The sequence below is a fragment of the Hermetia illucens genome, chromosome 2 (assembly GCF_905115235.1).
Source record: "Hermetia illucens chromosome 2, iHerIll2.2.curated.20191125, whole genome shotgun sequence".
NCBI lineage: Eukaryota > Metazoa > Arthropoda > Insecta > Diptera > Stratiomyidae > Hermetia > Hermetia illucens.
Window position 1 is genome coordinate 94552142 of NC_051850.1, and position 27553 is coordinate 94579694.

At 39.3% G+C, this 27553-nt stretch overlaps 4 protein-coding genes across 8 annotated transcripts in view; 3 read left to right on the forward strand and 1 right to left on the reverse strand.

Annotated features, from left to right (window-relative positions):
* The window catches only part of LOC119649762 (regulating synaptic membrane exocytosis protein 1), a 692290-nt gene that overhangs the window by 64296 nt on the left and 600441 nt on the right, over positions 1 to 27553 (forward strand). The window lies entirely within an intron of this gene.
* On the forward strand, positions 1032 to 1502 carry LOC119649765 (shematrin-like protein 2). The gene has a single exon (XM_038052064.1). It carries the CDS (start codon positions 1098 to 1100, stop codon positions 1419 to 1421), a length of 324 nt encoding a protein of 107 aa, XP_037907992.1. The 5' UTR covers positions 1032 to 1097; the 3' UTR covers positions 1422 to 1502.
* LOC119649763 (neuropeptide-like protein 31) lies at positions 6636 to 7136 on the reverse strand. The gene has a single exon (XM_038052062.1). It carries the CDS (start codon positions 7071 to 7073, stop codon positions 6720 to 6722), a length of 354 nt encoding a protein of 117 aa, XP_037907990.1. The 5' UTR covers positions 7074 to 7136; the 3' UTR covers positions 6636 to 6719.
* On the forward strand, positions 25448 to 25800 carry LOC119649766 (keratin-associated protein 19-2-like). The gene has a single exon (XM_038052065.1). It carries the CDS (start codon positions 25498 to 25500, stop codon positions 25747 to 25749), a length of 252 nt encoding a protein of 83 aa, XP_037907993.1. The 5' UTR covers positions 25448 to 25497; the 3' UTR covers positions 25750 to 25800.

The following is a 27553-nucleotide window of genomic DNA, read 5'->3' on the forward strand; positions in this document are numbered from 1 at the left end:
ACCCTAATAGAAGCAAGCGAAGTAAGGTCAGTTGTTGTTATAAGCCGATCAATATTTTCAAAAAGAATAGAATTTGGCAAATATATCGGTAGCAATTATTTTTTCAAACTGCTTCTCATGACTCTAGATTGAGGAAGTCATGTGTTTTATTGCCAAGCAGAAAATATCTTCGTATGAATTTGTGCTTTAACAATCCCTTCCGTGAATTAAAGACTTCAGCTGCGTGAAGACATTGAACTTAATCGGTTTTCGGACAATAGCGTGCATACTGTGCAAACCAGCTAGTGTGACAGCGATTTTTCTAATCGGAAACCGAAAGTTACTTGGCGTCAAATGGGTTTTATATGGGATAGTCATGCAATCTCTTACCCATAATGCGGTTCTACTCCGTAGGACGGTGGGACGAGAAGTGTGGTTGCACGAGAATAATTCACAAAGTGCCCTCACAATAACAACAGCTATTTCGATGGTTCATTATAATTTCAGCTGAATTTGTAATTATCAGGAAACATTAACATTAGATATTAAAACAATTTTTTCTCAACTAGCCCTGATCATAAAATAAAGCGCACGGCGGATGCTCAACTTTGAATTCGTTGTGGTGTTAATTTTGCAAAACCTTGATGAAATTTTAAGATAGTGTGTTTATCTAGTATCTACACTATAATACAGCTAATAAACAACGCGAAATTTCTAATTTATCCAGAAACATATTTTGCTCTATTTTGATTTCTTATATTGTCAGGCAAACACAGCCAAATGCAATTAATGAATTTGGACGGGAAATTGACGAAATTATGTATGAAACAAACTCGTGAAAAGCTATGGCTGCTAATTGTTACATTGGCGCATACACATTCGAATATCTATGCAACTAATTACGGACGTATTTGTGTTAATCGCCATATATATGATATCATATATGTATTTATTTATCTGCGTTTTCCTCTGGTTTTTGTAACGATTGCGCCATCACAACTAGTGGTCGATGGTTTATGCCCTGTTGACTTTCGTATAAGTATGGGAATTCGCGGTAGATCAAGCATCAGTCGCTTGCAGATCTCAGTCTCAGCTAGAAAGTTCTTCATCGCATCACAATGAAAGTCCTCGTTTGCTTAGTAGCATTTATCGCCGTTGCTTCTGCAGGATTCATCGGAGGTTATGGTGGAGGAATCGGGGGATACGGTGGTGGATTTGGAGGATATGGAGGCTATGGCAGCTATGGACATGGCGGATATGGCGGATACGGAGGCTATGGAGGTGGTCTCGGCGGATATGGAGGACACGGCTACACTAAAGTTATTAAGGTTATAACTCCATCAATTGGATACGGACTCGGTGGTGGATACGGCGGCGGTTATGGTGGTGGTTACGGCGGCGGTTACGGATACGGTGGTGGATATGGCAAAGGATGGTGGTAGATATCCACTCGTCTCAATTCAATTTATTATAAATGAAAGAAGCTGTAATGTAAGATTTTATTAAAAAAGTTAAAAAAGTAACGCATCTCTTTCTATGATGAGTTGTCGCAGCAATTAGTACAAACTAGGTACAAATAGTGTTTGAAATAGAGCAATCCTTGCCTTCCTTTTAATTCCTCCTTCTCTTTTCCCATTTGAAATTGGCGATGTACTCCCAGTCGATAAATAGGGAATTGTAAATCAAGTTTAAATGGAACTTTTGGGTTAGCGACGATATTGTCCCAGATTAATTAATACAAACTATTTCAAGAGAAGACGGGCCTATGGAATATTACTAAAAGTTTCAATAATTTTGAGCGTTCAGTCATACAAGTGCAGTTCCGCCGAAGTATTCGCCGCCATGTGCTTTCTCACCACTGTGCTCACTAGTTTAGGATGGTACTTGTCACTTGATCACTTGTCTTAAATCTGAAATTTTGACTCTCGGAAGAATGCATTCCACTGCATGGCATAGTCCGCAATTCAATTGTCGAGCCTCCTTAAGGTTTGACCTATCCACTATCACTTTCGTCTTCCAATCACAGCGCGTACGGATGGCAGGCCTGCGGGCAGACCAAGTTCTTCGTTTGAGATAGGCCCAGGCTAGCCCACTCCGATAACACGACGCAGACAGGTATTGACAAAAGTTTGGGGGTTTTGAAAGTGTTCAGAAATACCCGACCCACATAACGAGCTACAAACAAATGGGACAAATGCCTACTTAAATATAAGCAATACACAGTTTCAGGTTTTCCGACTTGTGTTTTTTTCTCAAAAGGGAATCCAACAAGGATACGCATCTGTGGTCGTATTTAGTGATTAAAATACCCCATGTTTTGTACACCCTTTACCCACGAGATCACTACTCTTCCTAATTGAGTTAGTTGCTGCTAACCGTCCATATCGCTTTTGCTTCTTTTCTCCTGGTGCATCCGTTTTGTGACTGCAACTACCATGATCCTTGCTGCATCATATTTCACCATGTAAATTACCACATTACCACCGTTCAGAAGTACCCCAGCTCTGTCTTCAAGTTTCTCCTTAAGTTTCGAAAAACCGTACCTTGTATATTTGGCTGCATCTTCCCACGTGGGACAGGCAGGTGATTCATTCAAACCAAAAGTGTACTTCCAGTACCCACGGTTTTCACTGAGGCAAGTCATAACTCGTTTCGCCGTAAGTTCGGATAATCCGCATATTGTATTTGGTCTATGGATACATAGGATTTTGATGTGGCCACCAACCATTCTTCGCCAAACTCCATGCTGTTTACCACCCAGCCAATATCCTAGCTCGTTTAATAATAATAATAATCGTTGGCGCAACAATCCATATTGGATCAGGGCCTTGAAGTGTGTTAGAGCACTTCATTCAAGACCGTAACGGTACACTAGGAGGCAATGTGGTCAGCATTGCGCTCGCCCGAGATTATTACCCTGATTTGACTCAGGTACTCATTCACAGCTGAGTCAACTGGTTATCCGACGTCAAATCACGATACAAATTCCACTGCCGCCAGTGAGATTTGAACCGCGGCCTTCCGTATGACAGCCTTGCGCTCTAACCACTCAGCTATCCGGACATCTGTTTAATCTGTTTAATCTGTTTAATTCAATTTGCTTATCATACAATCATCGTCTCATCATTTAAAATATCATCCCTGCAATTACTCAAGTTTCCCCATAGGCGGTGCACGTTCGGAGTGCGTTAAACTGATACGCAGCTTAAAACTGTTTTTCTGAAGTTTAGTGCTGGTTTCCACATTGGTGTTGCACGTAAAAGAACTGTACTAACGACTCGCGGTAAAAGTAATCATCAGTTGTGTTTGGGTCCGTCAATTGTTTCAGCCTGAAGTCATCTTGCCAAGACTTGATCCTTCATTTAGTCATACAGTCGCATAAATTTCGGCTTGGTCAGGATGACAGGATATTGTGACCACTCCGACTTTATTATCAGATCCAATGACAACCGCTTGCTCCACTGGGGACTGTAAGACTACATTATATAATATATTCCGTTTCATTAACAGAGTACCGGGAACAGATCGTTGTGGGATATCTGCTGTTATATTGTATGTCTTCGACTGATGAGTCGAGTCGTAGAACACCTATTGCTGCCGAAAGTAATTGGATATTTTATGTATGGTTATGGTTTACTCTTAGTATTGTATTATCCGATGAGCCTTCCGATGGTAATTCTAGCATCTAGCAGTATTGAACGCGTCCTTATTTGCTCGCCTAACGTATTACTCGCCTTCAGGGTTACAGACATTTTCCATTTTCATTGTACGGGCAAAAACCCTTTTCCAGGAAGCCTGTGCACGCTTGTTAAACATATTTGATGCTAATTTCAGGGCCTGGTTAGGGAGTCGATCAATACCGGAGGTTATCTTATGCCGGACTCTTCGTTGTGTTCAGAATTTGTCGTTCGGTTTCTTAAAAGAAGTTTTCGCCATTTAGTGTAACTGTTGGGAAGATATTTTGGGGAAACAATCATCATCATCAACGGCGCAACAACCGGTATCCGATCTAGGCCTGCCTTAATAAGGAACTCCAGACATCTCGGTTTTGCGCCGAGGCCTACCAATTCGATATCCCTGTCTGGCGGTAAGGCCTGCCTCGTCTTTCTTTTCTACCATAGAAGTTGCCCTTATAGATTTTCCGGGCTGGATCATCCTCATCCATACAGATTAAGTGACCCGCCCACCGTAACCTATTGAGTCGGATTTTATCCACAATCGGACGGTCAAGGTATCGCTCATAGATTTCGTCGATATGTAGGATACGGAATCGTCCATCCTTATGTAGGCTGCCAAAAATTCTTCGGAGGATTCTCTCTCTCGAACGCGGCCAAGAATTGGAAATTTTTCTTGCTAAGAACCCGTCAAGTCTCCGAGGAATACATGAGGACTGACAAGATCATAGTCTTGTACAGTAAGAGCTTTGAACCTATCTTTAGACGTTTCGAGGGGAATAGTTTTTGCAAGCTGAAATAGGCTCTGTTGGCTGGCAAGAACAGTGAGCGGATGTCAGCATCGTAGCTTTTATCAGCTGTGATTTTCGACCCTAGAAAGGAGAAATTATCAACGGCCTCAAAGTTATAGTCTCCCATCTTTATTCTTCCCGTTTGTCCAGTGCGGTTTGATGTTGTTGGTTGGATGGTTTTTGGGGAAACAATTTCATATTTAATTCAGGGAGCACTCATGGCTATGGGATAGAAGGAAACGTTTTTCCTTGGCTTGTACGCATCTCCCTAAGGATCGGAGTTTGCAACTTCATTAAGTCATTTGGAGCAATTATGTTTCCTTTTCAAAATAATCACATTCTTTTAACGATCGTGTTTATACTTGAGAAATAATAATAATAATCGCTAGCACAACAATCCCACAAGATTCGGCTTTGTTCATCTGGATTTCACGTTGTACTGACCGCGTTATTAGAAGATCAGCTGCAAGTGATGGCAAACCATGAAAGTGGGGCTCCTATAGGAAAATGACGAACGAATCCTTTTAGTGCAATTCTATAGAATTTTGTTAGTATGCCTTTATGTAGGAGAGGTTTTTTTTACCAGTGATCTTAATTTTAATGTTATTTTATAAAAACAAGCCTACAAAGCCGGGATTGGACGCCTCTTAAGGACGGCGAAAGTGAAAATAAATGCTTCAACCAGCAGGAAACCTCTGGGCGAAGTCCCAAATGGAAGGAAAGACAACGAACAAAACCAAAATCAAGTTGTCTTACCACGTTATAAACCATCCCAATCCCATTTGGAAAAGAAGGAAAAATAGCTAGTATATTCTGAAAACCCTTAAAATATCTAGATATCTTATAGAGAAGGTATTGTTCATCATACTCTCTTTTATGGGTATATTTTGTGGCAGTCAAATACAATATAATAAACCTTAAGAGAGTGTAAAGTGCAGCATGTGCCGCCATCACTGGTGTTTGGTAACCATGCTCTACTGGGGTTTTCACCACCTCTTGTCCCTCCACTACCATATTAAGTGCACAATAGCAGCACAATAGCTGTTAGTATGCGAGAATTTGGTTTTGATATTGACGTTTGTAAAATGCGGGTCGCTCTATTTCTACGGCCTATTCGTTTCATGGCTTCTTTGAGTTGCTTATTCTTCCAACTCATGTCAAAGCATTTCACGCATAGCTGCTGACAATCTGGGAAGTGACTTTGCTAAAGCAATGCAATACAACAACTTGTACGGAGAGCCGAGAGACTATGGAAGCACCATTAACACGATTTAATAGGTGTCATCATTATCTGGTGTTTGATGACAGGTACAAATTAGGTTTACCTCAACATATTGTAGAAGAAACTCTCTATTGGACTAACAAATTGTTTTAAAAGGGCATAACCACGCTAATAGAATCAGGGGCGCACTTAACGATTACGATTTTCAATCATCTAACACAGACAAAGATTAATTTCTGAAATATATACACACCCTTCGACAATGGTGCCCAGGTACCCCAATCCACCTTCGCTTGGACATCGAATATTCCTCTATTTGTAGGCTATAAAAAAAAAATTAATGCCCCTAGACTGCCATCAAAAGTGCCTGTATCTCTCGAGCAATAAGGTGTGGCTAAATACAGGGATATACTATATATAAGGAGCTCAGAACTATGGGCGTCGCTGTAAGTGGGCATTATGCAGTTAAACTTCGGCGTCACGACGAGTTCTGGGAATGGCATTCTAGTCTGTTGTGTGGTAAAAGGAAGTATGCAGGTGCATTGATCAGGGAAGCCACAAGCTTGCCAAGGTGAAATGTTTTCAGTAGTGTGTATCATCTCAGGAAAGAACTTGCAATTTGTCGAAATCATTTTGATATTCCTGAAAGTGATGAATCTAATTTTTTTCCAATGAGTAGCAGAAGAGGATGATCTTCAAGTTCTCAAAAAAGAGTCCCCACCTTGAGAGCGACATTTATAGCGATACTTGCAGACTCTGCAATGCATGATCATTTAGCTATTTAACACAGATTGAGTTCAATATCTAACAAACCCTCCCAAGGAAAACTGTGTGATAGTATATTCTTCAATTATACTGAAACGCGGTAACATTTGAACCGATAATATACTGGGTGAATGGTTTAGATCCTTCAGGAGCAGTGACGAATAACATAGACTAGAAATGAAAAGGATGAAATGAAAATCCGAGTTTTAATTTTTAACTTTTTTTATTAAAATCTAACAAAACAATTTTTTTTTTGTAAGGGATACTGTTGGAGAGGGAGTGGTCAATTTACCACCATTTCTTTCCATAGCCACCTCCATAACCACCTCCATAGCCACCTCCGAAGCCATAACCACCTCCGTATCCTCCGTATCCACCGCCGAATCCATGGCCAATGCTAATAGCTGGAGTTACAACTTTGACGACTTTGGCGATGCCCCCTCCGTATCCTCCTCCTAATCCACCGAGTCCTCCGTAGCCGCCATAACCACCATGACCAAAGCCACCATAGCCGCCATGGCCGTAACCACCATATCCTCCGTATCCGCCACCGTATCCTCCGCCGAATCCTCCACCGTACCCGCCGAGATATCCTGCTGAAGCGACGGCGATGAGAGCTACCAAACAAACGAGGACCTTCATGGTGCTATTAATTGAGATTTCCAAAACTTGACTAAGACCTGGAGGCGACTGATGCTTGGTCCACAGTCACCTCCCATACTTATATGAAAACTCAGAGGGCACAAAACAATGACGAACAGATTTGATGGGGCAATCTTTGTTAAGCTGCAACTCTGATTTTTAATGATCTGGTTCATTTTTTCATGAATCTGAATCTTTGCATATTTTACCGTGCGAAAAGTTGATAGTGGCATTGGCGGAAACATGAGCGATCCATTGCAATGTGTTGACATGCGTTTGCAAAATATAGTTTTGGGTCATGTTTACCCAGTTCAACATGTGTTTGCTGCTGCATACGCGTATATCGAATTGTTTCTCATTTGCATACATTTGAATTAGCTTTAATTAAGTTAAGCTCTAAATGACATAATTGGAGCCATATTTCTCCGCTTCAAAGAATCGTGTGCGAAAGAAATGTGCACACATACATATATTGTGGTCGAGGGTTTGAACAATCAAGCTGGGGAGGTGTGAATAACAGAACAATACCTGAAGCTATTGATGTCATATTTAGCGGGCACTTGGGAACGTTTCCGAACAGGCTTCATTTCCGTCGAACTCGGTAATATTCAGGCAATAGGCAATCGGATGCATAAAAACTAGTTGCTCGTCTGTGATGCCTGTGATAATGCAATATTTTGACGAACCGCCGCGCCGGTTAGGACAACTGCATTGTAAAGCTACCTTGTGAAGTGCTGTTAATGTAAAGACCTCCTCTGCTAACATTGCCTTTCTCTAACTTAAGTGTTGAGATTTTGATCAGATTAGTAATGGATTTGGATTTGAATATATTCGAATGGTATTTACATTGGTAATTAACTCTCGCCGTTGTGGCAATTTGGTAGAGCTACTTTCTCTGTTTGACTTTTGAAGGGCAGGATTTGCATACACGTTATTATGTGAATAAAGTAGGAAAGAAAAATTTTAAAATGTTCTATTTATGAACTAGGCAAGACCAGTTTTCAGCAAAATAGTAAATTTTATAAAGAAAAGCGGAAGTTCAGTTAAAACAACTGCAGAACTTATTTATTTCTAGTTTTTCAGTTTTAAGCTTAAATTCAATGATTTGACGCCTATTCCTAATTGTGAGAAATTATAAATAGATTTTGCCCATTGAACGAAATAAGGCAAAGGAGGTATTGGTAGCAGAGGGATCTCCTCCTCCAGTAATATTTCTGGAATTGAATTATTTGTAGAATACTATCGTAATTCAGAATTTATGTTAAAGATACTTTATTGGATATTATCGGGTATTGATTTCTGCATGACAACGGCTCAATTTCTGAAAAGGTATTAAGATTCTGTTACCATCACCAATGCGATTCTGAGATAAATACACCTTAGAATATCCTGAAACAAATGAACTAAATGCCATGTGCTATACCCTAAACATAATTGCAGTTGATTTCTAGCAATAAGCTTCTGCACCCTCAAGGACTTTTCGAGAAGCTTGCCTGTGTCAACCATTCTCAGATGGTGCATTCCATCACAAGGGGTAGTCCCGAATGGAATAGTTGCCCTTTCTCAAAGTGTGACCTGTCCGCTGTCACGTCTACCGACGAAATTCTCCGCTTGATATTTGACGACGAAACTTTGCAGCTCTCGAGCAATAATGGTCCAAGAAGAGTGTGACTGCCGACTGAAATGACAACCTTGACTTTGACTGACATGGTGGAAGGGTGAACTGATATCATCAGCGTGGTCGTAATGAGGAAAAATAACATGGTCAATTGAATCCCTCCACTTTCTTCAGCCAAATTAGCATGAAGGACGTCACTGATAACTAAATGAAAAACCTTCGATAAGATAATAGAATGCAACCTTGGTGGACCTTTGTTTGGAATTCTCCCGAGATTATACTTTCATACTGCACGTAACATTTTGCGCTGTTAACGCTATCAAAACATTTCTGCAAATTATTGGAGGTGAATGGAGTACAGACATAAATTTCGGTGTCAGTGTTAATGTAGTCGCTGCTGTAGCACAAATATGGGCGATGCTTTTGTGGTGTTCATTGATGTATTCCAGGATTAAGCTATTGTTTTTTTTATCGGTAGGAAATACTAAAGGCATATTTTAATTGTCGCACTCAAGGCAGGTTACTTTTTTATAAAACTTACCAGCCATATTCTTCCTCCCCTTACTGGGAAAAATTTCGGATTTCCTGGATTTACGTACACACAAATATAGTCATGTCATTCAAATAAGGGCTGGAAAATGATCATATCTTGCACAGACTCATTTTCAAAAATTTATCAATCGAAAAATTAAAAAAAAATTACGAAGCTGGCACTAAACAGTGCGTAGGTCTCAAATTACCATCCGCGTGTAAAGCTAATATATGATATACTTTATAATAATAATAATCGTTGGCGCCACAATCCATATTGGATTAGTGTCTTGAAGTGTGTTAGAGCACTTCATTCAACACCGTAACGGTACAGTACATTATACCGTAGGAGGCACCCTGATTTGACTCAGGTACTCATTCACAGCTGAGTCGGCTGGTATCCGCGTCAAATCACGATACAAATTCCACTGCCACCAGTGAGATTTGAACCGCGACCTTCCGTACGACAGCCTTGTGCTCTAACCACTCAGCTACCCGGACACTTATGATATATTTTATTTTTTTTAAATTAATATGTATTAATATAGGCTATTATATGGAGAATTATCTTACCAAGTTTAGTGGGAATCGCACCATTACCAATCAAATTCTAATCGGTCGAAGTTGATTATTTTGTCCAAAATGACTGCAATATAGAATTTTGAATGTCAATATTACACTGAAGCGAATAATAAATGTTTAAACATTACAAGCTACGCATTAATGGAACAAATCTGCACTAAAATAATCTTACGTAAGAAGTGCACAAAATCGTTCATACCTGAAGCTCTGAGTTTCTGGTTTTCGACTCGTTTGTATCGGTTTATGATGAAATTCAATTGAAATAATTAAGACTTGCTTTTTTTCTATTTGCTAATGATATTTATTATGCTTGCAAACACCGATATCTCGGGAACCACTTGTTTCCTTCATCAGTGTTAACAAGTAGTGCTAAGACTCTTTAGTGCTGATAGGTAGTGCTAAGGCTACCCGAGGAAGGGCATCTCTTGTGGTCGCCCAATGCTTGTCAATATTCACAGGTCTGTTACTCAGTATGTTTGCTATCCGATTAGCAAGATAGCTCCTTTACTGTCGAGCGACAGCTGATTCATATAAGTGGATTTTGAACTTGAAAGCTCGCAGCTCTCCAATCCTGCAAGAAGCAGGGGGCGCGACACACAAGCGAACATAAGCTATTATCAGATAAGGTAATCCCTTCCGAGGCCGACGTCAGTGCTCCTCTTGTTACGCACATCGAAAAGACAACTTTTAAATATACTGCTGATCGCAAACTGATCAATGATTGCTCGTACGGTGTCGGTCAGTTGAAACCCAGCTAACCTTATGTAAGGCTCTGTGCTGCACAATTGTGATACTTCTTAAGCTGCCCCGCAAGGCAGAAGTCTATCAGAAACCAGCTCTCAGATCAAGAGAGTGCACCTTTTGGTAAAACAACCCAACACAGGATTCGATTAGCTTTCTAGAGTGCAAAAGTACATTGCCATTAGTGTGGCAGGAGGCGAGTACTCTCCAGAGTCTTCATTTTCTAGTTCATTTAGGCCCAGAACGTCCAGCTTACTTTGTTGGAATTCCTGCTCGAGTTAGAGAAAGCGGACCTTCGATGCCTTTGGTGAAAAGCGTGCGCTTTTAGGAGTCGCTTGCATGACTGCTACAATATATGAAGCGCATTTGGGTTTAGAAATGCTTGAAAATATTATGGCTATTGATCACTACTTCCTAGTCATAATGCGGTTTCCAATGCAATTATCTGCATCTTTTCATCGTGTGGTTATTTTTGTGCTATGCTCCTCCTTTACATGTTTTACACAGTAAATAGCATACATATTTTGTTTTGGTGCTTTGCCTCTTTTGGTGCGGTCGCAGACTTCAATTTTGGTTTAGGAGTGTGAAGTGTAAAAAGTCACTTACTGAGGAATTTGAGGAAAATGTTAATCGCCCCTCAACTGCGTGATGAAAAGTATGGAATACCACATTGGTAGACTTCAAACTAAGTTATGGACCGGCTGCAATACATGCATTCCATGTGGCCTGATGTGAGGACTAATGTGCTCAGCGAAGAGGTACCTCCTTATGCATTCAGCGATTTCTTTTGCTATTGTCAGCATAGCTCTAAATGTTTCCAGTCGGCTACATAAACTATTCCAAATTCTACTGCTTCCAACATCGTGATGTCGGACGCTAGGCCAATGAGTCATCTCCTAACCAAGTATACTGAAGTGCCCTAGTACTCAGATCAGGAACATATTGTTCAGTAGAATGAAATTATGAAGCAATTGGTGAAAACTTGTGTCAGAATGCTATGATTCTTCGGTTTTTCTCGCGGGTTATCATCTGCTGTCAGTAGAATAGGGCAGATCTCCATTTGGAGTAAGATCGCATACTTTCCATGGGCTGAACCTTTGTTCCTCCTTTCCTTAGCTGACGATGGTAAAGATAATTATCTCTTTAGCAGTAAAGAACCTGAGACTATTGATGACTTTCAAATAAATAATACATTCTACAGGCATGAGGACTATATGACGTTTGGCTGGTGATATACAAATGCAAATAATTCCGTAAGAACAATAATGCTCTTCAAAGCGTCTGATTCTTTTCTGCTTTTCTCAGTTTAATATTCAAGTGGTCGGAGGTTAGTCGGTGACGGTTCCAAGTGCCCTAAGGGCATAGTTTTCATCGTATATGCAGTATTTTATATAAAAGTTGTGGTAAAAGTCTGTATATTATAAAATAATAACCCGTCTTCCAAATACGGATAAATTTTTGTTAAGTTTTCCCATAAATCATTTCTCATATATTTGCTTATTAAATACAGTGTTTGACTTGTTAGAGTAAAAAACGTGTGCCGTTAAGGGTTAAAATATGCATTTAACGTTGTAATGAACACAACTAACCCAGTTTTCCTAGTGTTGAGTCTATTTCGAAGTTCATATCCAAAGTGTCAATTATGCATGTAGAGTTGTCATGTGCCCATAATAATGTCAATCTAACGTTTGAAAGAACTTCTTCGCCCACCAGAAGCCATAACAAGATGGCCATTACCAAGATGACCTTTACGATTTGCTTTAATTTAAGCTCTTCTTTCTCACCACTGAAATCAATAAAAAGTATTTCGAAAGCCATGCTTATTTTACTCGCTTCAAAACTCTGCAAGGTGCAGTAGTCACCAATACCTAAATCCAGGAAGGAGTATCTAGCTAGTGCTGGAGCCGCACTGGTATACGGCAACTTAAAGTTCTCTTTGGTTATTGCTTCGTCATTCAATTCAATGAAATTTCACTCGATCCCTTTTCTTTAAAATTGAACTTGATCTGTATGGTCTATTCTGCCCGATTCCACTCTTTTAATCTCCTTTAATCTCCTCCTCGATATGTGTTCCCTCTTTAAATTTTCTACTGCTCCGCCTTCATATAGCAGGACCAACGACGAAACTTTCGAACTGCCTTTTGCGGAATTCGAAAAGCATTACAGCTTGATCCACTAGACTCTTGTTCATCCTCTAGTTTCAAGCGAACGTTTCTGCTCCTTCTAGGCGCAATATTGAATTACCTTCGTTTGTTGTTTTTAAATAAATTAGTAAAAGATCCATGTATGGGAATGAGAAAAGCCCTTGCAACGTAACCTTTATGGCGCGTTTTGACACTTGCTATTTGCCGCAAACTCCAAGTCTTCAACAAATATCTACATAAATTTTGGGTATCAACATCGTTATCGTGTGCAAGTGCGTTACACTAGCCACAGACGTGCAACCGAATTATCAAGCAAGTAGTTGGTTGGCGTGAATAGTCACCTGAATAGACAAGGTACAGTTGGCGCAGCCTGATCGGCCAGACGCAACTTGTCCACAGATATGCAATGTCGCTGTAACCGCAACTTGCCGATAAACGTGCATTCTCCCTGAAACCAACAACCTACTTGACACGCACGTATGCGGCACATACGCACACACCCTTTGACTCTTGTCTACACGTTTGCGTTACGACTGTTTGTTGATTTTTATTTTTAGATACTTTCTTCAGACCACTGCTACGAAATGTTATTTTGTCGCGTCATCAATCGCTACGAATGAAGCGTGGCTGAAGATCTTATCGATATTCCTGATTACGCACAAGACGTACTCCTGTTTATGTACCGCTTTAATAATGTTACTAAAACCCTTATGTACACTTGGAGTTATGCAAAGGACAAGGTTTCCACGACAGACTGATAGCAATCGTAGTAGACGCTAATATTACAAAAAAAAGTTCCTTTTGTTTTCCACAATTAACTAATTAAAATAACTGGTATAATACTGGATTTGGAGAAAGCACATGGTCACTGTGCCACACAAATTCATCTGGTATGCTCTACGACAACACTTAGTGCGAGAGGAAGTTGTACGCTGAGTTAAATTGCTCTACCACGATTCGAAAAGTAAACTTCGAAGTGTGGCAGTTGATACACCTGGTCTTTTGCTTTTGTCGGTGTTCATCAAAAAGGTGCTTTGTCACCGCTCCTCGTTGTTCTTGTCATGGTCACTGTCACTGTCACACGGGATATCCAACTTCCAGCGCCCTATACACTCCTTTATCCAGATGATGTTTTCCTACGATGATCTGGGGAACTTGTCCAAAATTGGAATGATCGCCTCATGCAACATGGTCTCAGATTCAATCTGAATAAAACTAAAATTCGGACGACCTCATGAAACGGGCTCAATCACTGTTAGTGGCAGTGAGCCCAGTGCCCAGAGCTGAGCGATTTACTGCGTTAATGGAATTGCTTCGGGCATAAACGCTACCTGAATGAACAAATTTATCGAAATGTCGTGCGCCCTGTCGGCCTCCATGGTGGGTGGGAGTATTGGCTGACTACAAAAGACAATAAGCGGCGCCTTGCAATAATGGAGACGAAGATGATGCGTTGGACTAATGGCGTCACACGCTTTGATCACATTGATATGGGGGAGGCAAAAATGGCAAGAGAACCGTCTTTATTGGTATGGTCACGTAACTTGCGCTAAGGAGAATTCACTCGGCAAGATTGGTCTAAACATCGAAGTCGATGGTAAACGACCAAAATGCCGGCCGAAATGACGGTGGCTTGATGCGCTGGGTGGGACCGCATCCAGATCAGGTCTTTGATAGAACAAAATGCGAAACCGATCAACCGTTCATGAACGGAACAAAGGCTAAAGGAAAAGAAGGTAACCAATTAACGTGGCTAAAATTAAAATCGATTATATTGTAGATTTTTTATTATTTAGAAGTCGCACACATGTATTTCGGGCACAATATCTGTCCTTCTTCTGGACTACCTGAACTGGGCTAGCTGGACACTTGCACATATCGGTATTCAGCAACTTGGCATTAGCATGTTTGAATATTTCCAGACTTTATATTGTATAGCTTGTGGACTTTGTGGGTTTTTCGTTGACTTAGGAAATTTTAAGGTTGCTTTCTATTGTGGATTTTGTATCTGTCACTTTGCTGTGCTCCTCGAATCTGGTTTTCACCAACCATTTTGTCTAGCCTACGAGTAAATATATGCTGGTGAATTCCGAGCGTGTATTTTAGAAATTCGGCACTGGTCCTCTCTAGTTTTCGGATCTTTTTCGCTCCTGAGCCGAGTTTTAAGTTATGCATGTCTGCTTGTCGACATTACTTCTATTTTAAAAATTGTCAGCGTATTCCTAATCCCAGGCAGCGTAGAGGTATAGGTTATGGTGAATCTAGCTGTTAGCTTGTCGTTGATGCCCAATAACGACGTCAGTTATTTCCTATCATTAGCAGCCTGTTTTTTCTTTACTACTGTGTCATAATGTTGGTGTTGTTTCCGTTCTTTCTAGCTGTATATTTGATATAGGTCAGTTCTATGTTTCATCTGGATTTGGTTGAGTTGATAATTAATATTCTATGGATTCTGCTGTATTGCCTAAAATCAAATTCAAATTCAAGGTTTTCCACATTTCTAATGATTTGTTGTTCAGGAATGGCAGTTCTCTCATTTGTTCGGTCTCCATGGTTGTTCGGTTTTTAAGGAGCTAATCGATTTTCTCAAGCATTCCGTTTCGCTGCGATCTCCCTACGATAGATAGCTCATACATCATCAACATACCTTACCCAAAAAGCGGGCATTATTCCACGCTACTTTTTAAGGTTTTGTGTAAACACAAAACCTTATTAAAATCGGTTTACTGTCTGTCTGTCTGTCTGTCTGTCTGTCTGTCTGTCCGTCTGTCTGTCTGTCTGTCTGTCTGTCTGTCTGTCTGTCCGTCACACGCATTTTTCTCGGAGACGGTTGTAGCGATTGGCACCAAATTTGGTGGAAAGCTGGGAACTGTGAACGCTCACGCATACAGTGAGTTACATCCTTTAATGATAAATTTAAGGGGGGTCCCCATACATGCAAAAGGGGAGTGTAAATTTTTTTTTCATCAAATATAGTCATGTGGGGCATCAAATTAAAGGTCTCGGTTAGTACTTTTCGAAGACGGTCTTAGTTTTGACATTTGTTGAAAAGGTGGGGAGGGCGGGGGGTTGAAAGTGACCATTCCTTTACGGGGGCCATTCTCAGAAACTACCCAACCGAAAAATTTGAAAAAAATCAGGAGGCTGCCACTATATGGTGCCTGGGCTCCGAAATACCTTCCACACTGATACCTGCGCAAATAAAGTTAATAATAGTATATTACTGTAATTTTCAGTAATTCGCTGCAAGACCCCCCTTAAGTTCATGCTAGGACTACGGAATTTCGCAATAATATAGGATATAACATAGAGCATGATGTTACCAAGTTTGGTGGAAATCGCACTATTACTAACAAAGTTATAATACGTCAAAGTTGTCGCTTCTTCGCAAATTCAAGACTATGAATGTCAATATCATCCGAAAGTGGATATTCTCACATAATATATGCATATATTACGTGCTACGGACTAAGAAATACACAAAACCTTTCGTACCTGAAGCGTCCAGCTTCCGGTTTCCCGACTTGTTGTTCTATGTGCTGTGGTAGATTTTCTGAGGGTATCTATTTGGGTGTTTTGTAATGACATTTCGTTTACTGATTTCACGTGGAGGTAATATGCCTGAGTAAACTTTGGTTTACTACTGTTTTTGATAAGACACCTTTCGAGTGTTTTGACCGTTTTGGGATCTTCTTGCGGTTAGGAAGTCCTGTTTTGATGGATGGATAAATTTAATATCTTGACCGGCGAGTGTTTTTTGTACCTAAGTAATGTGTTAAGCTGGGATCTAACTTGGATATCATTTTCGTAGGTTTTACAAGGAAAAATGCCTTTCCAGTTAATTAATTAAAACTCTGAAACCTACTGCATAATTGAAATCTAATGTACTTCACATTAGTAGAATTATTAGTAGTTCTCTAATGGATAGTGGTGTAATGCTTTTCAACTGGTTCACGTTTTTTGTCTTAAAGCGTGAAAGAAGGGTCTGCTTTTTGAATGTCCCCAAATTTACTTCTCTTTAACATAAAATGTCCAAACAGTATTGCGGGGTTTCCGAATTTTTCAATAGTCCTTGAGCAACACCAATTTTTGTTACTATGGCTGTTCCTATCTGCGGTTGGATGATAATTCAATTAAGTTGTTGATACAAATGAACTTCATGTTTGTCAATTACAAAATCTCCATTCCGTCTTGCATCAACATGTACATATGTATGCATGTACAACATAATCTATTTCATTTGAATCGGAAAATATTATGCACCCCAAAAATAAGTGAGCATATTTATATGCATGCACGTATGTACATAATTGGTATTATGCCATTTGTGTCTGATTTTGTTATATTTTTGTGATTATTTCAGTAAGTGAATGTTCGAACTTTGGAGTATTTCCAGTCAAAATTAAAGTGTCATTCCCCGATAAACTTTAAGACGGCATGCACTCGATTTATCATCGGAAAATAATTAATTGAGAGCAAAGTGGTGGAATTTTATGGAACTAGTTTTTTTTCCTTTAATTTTTATTCATTTATTTTTTCGCTTCTTGTAACGAAATTTACGGTCAGCGCACAAATATTAATTTCTCACAACGTTACGTGACGGTTTGCACGCGTGGGTCAATGGAAGTTGTTTTCATTATGACACCGGTACAGTGGTTACTTGCTTAACTTATTTGGATCAATTTGTTGTTTGGATTCGTAGCCTGTGCCTAGTCCGCCATATCGCCTAGATGGTGAAGGCCATTCCACTACGATCTTTCGCAGAAGCTAAGGAATAGATGAGTTCATGTCGGCCTCATTCAAATTATGAGTAGGAGAACTTCTTGGTAATATATTATATGTTTAAAATCAATATCGAAGTTCCTTATTCTTCAATTGCAGGTGAAGTTCTGCTCCAGTTATGCGTGACTTTTGTCGAAGTGGCGACATTCGGTAAAAAGAAACCTACGGTTTTCAATTGGTCCTGTGATTTTTAGCACGAACTAAAAGAAAAATATTCTTCAATATCTCATGTATAGAATTGGGCTAAAAACCCACGACTTAAACCACGTCCTTTGTGTATTACTAACGATAATCAAAAATTGTTCATTCAAAATGTATAAAATGGTTAGACATGTGACAGAGAATATAATATCATTCTTCTTAGTTCCTAGGTAGGAGAAAGGGCTGACACTGATCCTGTTCCTTTATGGATTGTCTACCATAAAAATATAAACCTGAAGGAAGAGTAGCATTTCATATTGACGCAGATCGCTCCTCTTTAAATTGCTGCTTACCAAAGTTGGCGCTCTTGGACTCACATTTACATTATTCTAAAAGAACGTTGTATATTGCTCCAACGGAAAAGCCCACCTCTCGAACGTCGCGTTCATGGTACCAGTAATGCCCCAGAGATACAGTTCTTTTCGATGCTCATCATGCCGAGAAAAAAAAGAAGTCAAAATCGCAAGAAATCTGGAGCTCTAGAAAAAAGTCTAACTTGATGTGCACTCAATATATCACCAACAAAATTATTTAAAGGACACCAGCTCAGAAAGAGATGGATCTGTTGAAAATTATGCAAAGCGATTGATATCGTGACCAAAATTCTACAGGAAACTAAAACGCATTAACCCCTTTCAACCCGCTCACGTTTGATAATATTAAGACAGCTCAGCACAAGTAACATGCATACGGTTACTCGCTCAACTGTGGGAGGCCACATCCCTAAAAAGTGAACAACACAGCCAGGACCGTTGAGAGGTAATTCGATCTCGGGTCAAAATGATGTAGAAAACTTAGATCTGGGCGAAAATTATACGGGCCCCTATATTCTTCCCGTTTTTCATTGAAATTTCTATTCCGGACCTCCAAGAAAATTTCGGGCCAGTGAGCGATTCACCCTCTTTACACCGGCCCCGTCTCTCAACAGCCCTGAATATAGGAGAAATCTAAACCCTATTATCATTTAACCCAGTCAACACAGTGTCAGGCAAGATGTAGATGGTAGGCATCTGATTTGCTTATCAACTTTGTAAAGAAGTATAAGAGTGGACACCTGCAACGCTTTTTAATTTTCTGATTGGATATTAAATCATGATCAGATCATTAAGACGCTAATGTTCGCTATTCAGCCGTATACTAACATTTGAATTCAAAAGAATTCGTATTCACACTTGGAAATATGAATCCAACAGAATTCATATTCACACTAGTAAATACAAATACGTTTTCAGTTTCGGAAGCGAAAATACGGCCGCATTCGTATTCACTCGTGTGAATAGAAAAATATTCACATATTCGTATTCGTATATACGCATACGAATATATTTGCATTATGTTTATAGAAAATCATGGCACGAATATATTCGTAGTTGAATTTCGTCATCATCAACAGCGCAACAACCGGTATCCGGTCTAGGCCCGCCTTAATATGGAACTCCAAACATTCCGGTTTTCCGCCGAGGTCCATCAATTCGATATCCCTAAAAGCTGTCTAGCTCCCTGGCCTACGATATCGTTGTGTCGAAGGCAGGGTCTGCCTCGTTTTCTTTTTCTACCGTAGATTTTGCCTTTATAGAGTTTTCGGGCTGGATCATCCTCATTCATACGGATTAAGTGACCCACCCACCGTAACCAATTCAGCCGGATTTTATCCACAGCCTAACGGTCATGGTATCGCTCATAAATTTCGTCGTTATGTAGGCTACGCAATCGTCCATCTTCATGAGGGGGACCAAAAATTCTTCGGAGCATTCTTCTCTCGAACGCGGCCAAGAGTTCGCAATTTTTCTTGCTAAAAACCCAAGTCTCCGAGGAATACATGAGGACTGGCAAGACAATTGTCTTGTACAGTAAGAGCTCCGACCCTATCGTGAGACGTTTCGAGCGGAACAGTTTTTGTAAGCTGAAATAGGCTCTGTTGGCTGCCAACAATCGTGCGCGGATTTCATCGTCATAGTTGTTATCGGTTGGGCCGCAAATTACCCCAAAATAGGAGATGTTAATAGCGGTCTCAAACTTGTAGTTTCCCATCTTTATTATTCTCGTATTGACTGTATTTGATGTTGCGGTTTCCCTTTTTAAGACTTGACCCAACTTCACCTTCATGCCGTGAATCCGCAGTACGTATATATGTATGGCCCGAATTAGAATCAACGGATCAGCTAAGAATTAGAATTTTAAAAAATTAAATTTCAAAATCGCCCACGTTTTTAAAGTTGTGTTTGCTCGTTTATTTGTCTCTCTGTCTGTCACACGCACTTCTCTCAAAAACTTTAGTGGGATGGTGTTAACTGTGAACTCCCACACATTCAATTTGCTATATTGTTCTATGTGGACCTTAGGGGTGGGGGCGGGTTTCTCCATACATGCAAAAGGAGGGAGGGTCCTGAGGAGTACGAACGGTTTCAATCAGCGTTTTTTATACTGGCCTCAGGTCTGACATTTAAAGGAAAATGGGAGAGGGCGGGTTTAGGAAGTGGTCATTTCTTTAAGCGGCCTTTGCTCAGGATTAATCAATCGAAGAGTCTGAAAAAAAACACGAAGGTCCAAAATACTCGCTATACCGATGTCTTTTCAAATAAAGTTAATAGTAAGTTCGAATACAGTTAATAATAGTATATTAATATAATTTATAATATAATATATAATATAAAGCATAATCCTACCAGGTTTGGTAGAAATCGCACAATTACTAACAAAGTTATAGTAGGTTAAAATTGTCGCTTCAGTGTACATTCTAAGACTTTGAATGTCAGTATCATACAAAGTCTGACACAATACATGCGTATATATTAGGTGCTAGGTACAAATAAAGCAAATACATACATATTTTTATATAAGAAATACACCCAAGCGTCCGGTTTCCCGTCTTCTTTTTTTAACTAAACCAACGAAAAAAGGGACTTAGGCTCAGATTATAGCGTTTGACAAGAACCATCAGCAAATTTTTCAACACGCAATAGAAAAAAAAATTGATCAAATATTCTTGTTAAATATGACTCAAAAATGGTAGATTGTAATGAGCTAAAGGGGAATTAGTGACGATCAAACGACCATTCTGGGTGGCCGGAGACGAAGGATCACAGTCTCGATCCCTGTTTCTTCTGTTTATTGAGGCGCAGCCTCCGGAATTCCCTCCCTTTTTGACATCCTCAGGCCATTATTCTGGAGAATGTCCCCGAGTTAAAGTTTTGTGGGGTTCAGAAGAAGGAGAAAAGAAGGAAGTCCTGAAACTGACAAGAGGGTTAATTCATTATAATAAGTATATACTGGCAAAATCAAATTAACAGAAAAAACGAATTCTCATTCAAATATGTTAATCAAAATAGGTACACTTGGATAAAGGCGTTAACGTGTAACGCGTAACGTCCACCCGTCCTCGACATCCTCTGAAATAATGGCCTGAGGATGTCTGAAATAATGGCCTGAGGATGTCAAGGAAGGGTGGGAACCTCAAGGGCCGCGTCTCAATCACGATCTGAAGCAGAGGAAACGATGATCGGGATCGTGATCCGTCGTGGATCTTGCCTTTCGATCGCGGCACTCCGGTCCGAAGACACAGCTCCACGCGCGGTGGATCGTGCATCGGAAAAGACACGTTACTTTTGTAATAATGACACATGAGGAATCAAAGCGCTCAAAGGACCCCCCACATTCCCGATCCTGGCTAGCACACAGCTTTTGTCCGGCCTGGTAGTGCACCGAGACATAACCTCAATAAAAGCCATCGGAGATCAATGAAAAACACAAAATGTTCACGAAAATTTGAATGAATGAGATATAGATATATAATTTATTGCCAATAATGTGTTACAATATTTTTTTTTAACAAAGCTTAAAATTCAGAATCCAGTTAAACTAATTTTAGATCTTACAATTACAAATGTTGCATGCGCGCAATTTGTACTTTATATCTTTATGCATAATTTCGAGGAAAATGGCAATTGAAAACCTCTTGAACTTTAAGTCAAACTAAAACTTATTCGTACTTAACCTATTTAAACTTTATAAGCGAATTGTTTACATTAAAGAATTTATTAACGGATTATCTACAAGTGAAATCCCATCATAAAATTTCTTTTTCAATACATTAATTACTGAATCAATTAAGTCAACTTTAGCTAAAGAGTGTAGTGCTTTCGTGTTGAAGAATTTTAAACGAGTTAAGATTATTGTCAGCACTTTATTTTGTGCAATTTGAAGTTTTGTGGTGTGCGATTTAGCACAAGTAGCAATTGCAGCTGCATAGGATATAATCAGACTATTAACCCTATTTATCGTCTGAGTAATGTGATCTTTATAAATTAAAGATTTGTCGAACGTTAACCCCAAATAATTAAGTTCCTTAGTCCACTTAACTTTACATCCATTTACTGATAAATCTGAAGTAGCTATATAAGGAATAGATCTACGTTTAGTAAAAAATATGGCGTGAGTTTTTTGTTCGTTAATTTTAATTTTCCATTTTTTTAAATATTCCAATATAACACCTATTGCGTGTTCCACTTTGTCTGTTGTATAAATTGCAGTATCGTCCGGAAATATTTCGATTTGTACACCTTCTGCCTGAGGAAAATCATGCGTGTAAATAAGGTACAATAGTGAGGCCAGAACAGAGCCTTGTGGAACTTCTGCCCTAATATTCTGGGGCTCCGAAAGGTTATTGTAAGTGTGAACCTTAAATGATCTGCCACTAAGGAAACTGTTCACCAGATTAATCAGGTAAGCCAGGAAGTTCGCCTTTATGAGCTTGTAGAGTAAACCATTGTGTCAAACTCTATCGAAAGCTTTTTCTATATCTAGGGACACTAAGGCCATAGATTGTTTTGAACCGAAAGCTAATTCAACAGCATTTTTTACACGCATTAACTGATGGTTTGTTGAATGCCTTTTCCTAAGTCCAAATTGTTCGTCCGGTATCATTTTTTGACATTACACATGGGCAGAAAGATGTTGTTTGATGATCTTCTTAAATACTTTTGCAAGATTGCCCAGAAGGCTTATAGGTCTATAACTAGTAGCGACATGAGCAGGTTTTTGTGACTCGGGGTAATTTTTGCGGATTTCCAACCATTTGGATAATAGCCACATTTGATGCAAGCATTGAAGATGTGTATAAGAAATAGGATTGCTTTCCTTAGCAACTTTACTAGGCAAATGTTGGGGATATTATCAAAGCCCATGGATAACTTCGGCTTAGACGATTTGATTATATCCCATATAATCTTCAGTTTAAGCGTTGGGAAGCTTTCGGACATAGAAGGTGTGTTCCATTCTCTAAGTGTCCATTCAACCTCGGTTTCTGTTGCTGCATCATACAGTTCCTCATTTTCGTCAAAGTTTTTAGCAAACGTACTTGCTAAATGGTCGCTTCCTTAGTTAAATAAACTTGGCCACAATCTTCTAAAGTCGGAATATGTTTATTTTTGTTTTTTAAAATTCAAACAATGTTCCAAAATGGTTTTTCACCATTTTTAAGTTTGCTCAACATATTATTCCACTGATTGTTCCGAACAATGATGAGTAACTGTTGATTCAGTGAGTTTATTTACTTCCACCTAAATTTTGAGTTCGCATTTCTGTGCCTTTCCAGTCACGTCTATAGGCGTTTCTCTGCGCAATGAGCTTTTTCGATTCTGGGGGAAAGGAAATGTGAATGAATTTTTTAACAAGTGTTTTCGGGACACTACGATTTATAGCCTTACGTATCAAGTTTTCAAAAGACCTGAGATAATTGTCAATTATATCGGTGGATGCAATATTTGATTTGGAAACCTGTGCGAGGTCAATGTCAGTATTAGACTGTTTTGAAACCTTGACCAATCAGCCAACTTGAAATTATAAAAGAATTGTTTGGTTAATAACTCTGGAGAACTATATAACTCGCTGATAAATAATTTTTCGGTAATGTCGTTAGAATTCCTACCTGGAAAATAAGCTGCAATTATATTCAAATCTGTGCCCCACTGAAGTTTAACCTTTACTCCAATAGTTAATGAATGAGATACAGTTAACAGTAGTCCTTATGATGGGTAAGCATAGAAACGATGAATTAAAAATTAAATTTATTGAAAGTATACCATGAAGAGCAAAAGACGGCTTGACTAAATATTACATTTTTATTTTATTTTTAACATTATGGGATTATTTTAATTATATTTCAAATGTCTACTCAATATTGTTTGATATCATAAATAATTTGTAAAAATTGCTAACATTGTTATCCTTTCTTGCATATAAACTGAAATTATCTATTTTTCCAAAGGTGCCTCTAATAATTTGGCTACAGACTATAGATTGTTTCGCGATTTTCCTCTTAATTTTTAGGATTGCAGATATATATTGATGTAAAGCACTGTTTCGTGCTTTCAGAGACTTGCAGTTTGTATACATTTGGTGTGTGAGGCGTTTAAGTATCCTAATGAGCCTGGTTAGCCCCGAGGCATAAAAACACATATTGGACGGGACGTTTCAGTTTAGCTGCTGTGATATGCTGGCAGGTTCGTCCCGTCAATTTCCTCCATTTTTAAAGTTTCATGTTTACTAGTAGTTCTTTGAATGACAACGATAAAGTTCATTGTATATGATAGAAGTTTCCCAAATATTAACTCAATCCATTCACACAGAAACGTTGGATCAAAAAATCTTTTCTGGAGACGGGTGAATAAGTTGCCCCGTACTGCAATAATGAGGGATAATTTGGAGGTGAACAAATTGTTACGTATGGCCAAGATATTAGTGAATATATGGTGAAGAACTCGCATCTGTATCTTTATTCAGTTCTTCAAAAAAAATTCCCGAAAAGCGATAAAAACCGCTTCCACGGACTGACCCCCTGAAATAATGTCTTAGAAAAATTTCAAACTTTCTTTGACGAATTTTATTTGGGCATTTGCAACTTAGAACACAAAATAAGAAGCCTTTCTTGACTGTAGTTTGAGTTTATTAAATTTATTCATGGAGACTTTTTACTTTTTCTTGAGTTTTCAAAAAAAAGAAACATTCTTTTTCTGCTGTTTGAGAGCCGTTCAAGTAATGGGAGGGGGGAGGTCATTTGAGCTTCATACTGATTTCTTTGTCAATACTTTTCATTCACAATTTATGCCTACGATTAAAATTCATATTTTTTTGTGGATTTTTAAATATAATTAATGAGGGATTTGCCAACGCATATATGCATCAATCTACGTATCTCCAATAACCAACGCTGTTCTTAGATCATCTAGAGATTTACTTTAATTCTAAATTTGTATCTGTTTTACATGAAGACAGTCAGAGTTAAAAGTAAAAGGCTTAAGTTTTCCTAATGTGCTGACAAAAAATTATCATAAAAAACAATTATGTGGTCTTTGTGGAAACTTTGAGGTGGCTAAGTTTGGGATAATAATATCCGCCCGTATTTTGATGAGTCAGGAGCTATTAAATTTTAATCACTGCCGAGATTACCCCATCTCCTTCCATGCAATTTTTTGCTAGTTGCACAGGAATTATTTACAAACTTATTTACACTCGAGATTAATTATTTATTATTTGGGTATAATACTGATTTACATTTACAGTGCCACAGAAACTTCATTGCAACTTGGAGTTTGAGCAAAAAACCATACCCGTCCAAAAGAAGGAAACCGAAGTGAATGTGCAGGTTTAGCATTGTATAATGAAGCAATTGACCCTCAGTGAGAAAGTAAAAATAAAAACAATTTGGCGAATTAATTAGAATACATTGCAATGATCTTTCACGAGTTTGCTGGATTTAGTATAAGTACCGGGTCCAGATTTTGATAGAGCATCAGTTGCAGTTTGTTCTTCGTTTGCTTATCTCAACATGAAATTCCTGATTTGCTTGGCAGTCCTTCTAGCCGTTGCTTCGGCAGGATATATCGGCGGTGGATACGGCGGCTATAGTGGTGGGGTTGGCGGAGGCTACAGTGGACTTGGTGGTGGATACGGTGGATATGGTGGATATGGCGGATATGGCGGCTATGGTGGATATTCGAAAATTGGATATGGAGGTGGCCTCGGTGGATACGGAGGTGGGCTAGGAGGTATTGGCGGTTACGGATTTAAAAAATGGTAAAGAATCGGTTGTAAATTATGAATAAAACCTGCTTAATTTTGAAAATATCAATTTGTGGTTTGTTTTTCTATCCATATTGCGAAATGACGTTATTGTCATTTCATAAACAAGTGAACAAAGTGGTGTTGATATATCTACATGATGAAATTCTTTTCGACAAAAGTTTGCCTAACCTAATTTTCATAAATGCGAAATAGTCCATCGGATAGCAATTAGGTAAGGAGATATCAAACAAAAATATTTCTTCGGGCTATTCTAAACCGTTAGGTCAGGTTTTCACCAATCAGAAACAAGTTGGTATACCGGAAGCTGGCCTTTCGGGTATAAAGATATTGAGTTCATCTTGTGTGAAACATTTTCTATGCATGTTTTCCCATTCGTACATAGCTAAAAATCCAAAATATTCCTTGATATATGTATTTCCAATTTCCCCGTTCGTATGAGTTCACTTTATATGATGACACTCCTTAGGTCCAATCATTTGTGTCGCATCGGAGTTTCCTTTCTCTCACATAACTGTTGATAAGATCAGACAGATCGCATCCAGGCCTACGCTATAGTTCTATATAAGGCAGGGTCTGTCTCGTCTTCTTTTTTTTCTACCATCGATATTGCCTTTATAGACTTTTCGGGCTGGATCATCCCTATTCATACGGATTAAGTGACCCACCGTAACCTATTGAGCCGGATTTTATCCACAACCTGACGGTCATGGTATCGCTCGTAGATTTCTTTGTTATGTAGGCTATGGAATCGTCCATCCTCATGTAGGGGGCCAAAAATTCTTCGGAGGATTCTTCTCTCGAACGCGGCCAGGAATTCGCAATTTTTCTTGCTTAGAACCCAAGTTTCCGAGGAATACAGGGGGACTGGCAAGATCATAGTCTTTTACAGTAAGAGCTTCGACCTTATGGTGAGACTTTTCGAGGAGAGCAGTTTTTGTAAGCTGAAATAGGCTTTGCTGGCTGCCAACAACCGTGCGCGAACTTCATCATCGTAGTTGTTATCGTTCTTGACTTTTGACCTTAAATAGGAGAAATGATCAACGGTTTCAAAGTTGTAGTCTTTATTCTTCCCGTTGGACCAGTGCGGTTTGATGTTATTGGTTGGTTGGTTTTTGGTGCTGACGTTGCCACCATATATTTTGTCTTGCCTGCATTGGTGTGTAGCCTAAGATCTCGCATTCCCTGCTCGATATGGATGAAGGTAGTTTGTAGGTTTCGTCAGCATAGGTCGGTAGTTGGATGGTTTAAAGAGGATCGTACCCCTCGCATTTATCTCAGTATCATAGGTCACTTCCAGGGCCAGGCTAAAGAGGACGCATGATAGGGCATACCCTTGTCGTGGACCGTTGTTAACACCGAATGGTTTTGAGAGGGATCCTGTTGCTTTTATTTGGCCTCGCACATTGGCCAGGGTCAGCCTAGTCAGTCTTATCAATTTCGTTGGCATACCGAATTCTCCCATGTCCGCGTGCAGTTTTACTCTACTATGCTATCATAGGCAGCCATAAAGTCGATGGAGAGTTGGTGCAACTGATGTCCATGTTCAAACAGTTTTCTCATCACTTGCGCAGAGAAATAATCTGATCTGTTGCTGATTTGCCTGGAGTGAAGCCTCTTTGGTATCGGCTAATGATCTTCAGGGCATATGGAACTATCCGAACTAGCAAGATAGCAGAGAATATCTCACTCACTCAGTACTCAGTTCTCAGTAACGTGTTACCTCTATAATTGCTACACTGTGTGATATCATCTTTTTATGTATGGGACATATGGTATAATGCCACGTTGCCAGTCGTCAG

Coding starts and splice junctions, on each gene's coding strand:
- LOC119649765 (XM_038052064.1), top strand. CDS start 1,098: ATGAAAGTCCTCGTTTGCTTAGTAGCATTTATCGCCGTTGCTTCTGCA.
- LOC119649763 (XM_038052062.1), bottom strand. CDS start 7,073: ATGAAGGTCCTCGTTTGTTTGGTAGCTCTCATCGCCGTCGCTTCAGCA.
- LOC119649766 (XM_038052065.1), top strand. CDS start 25,498: ATGAAATTCCTGATTTGCTTGGCAGTCCTTCTAGCCGTTGCTTCGGCA.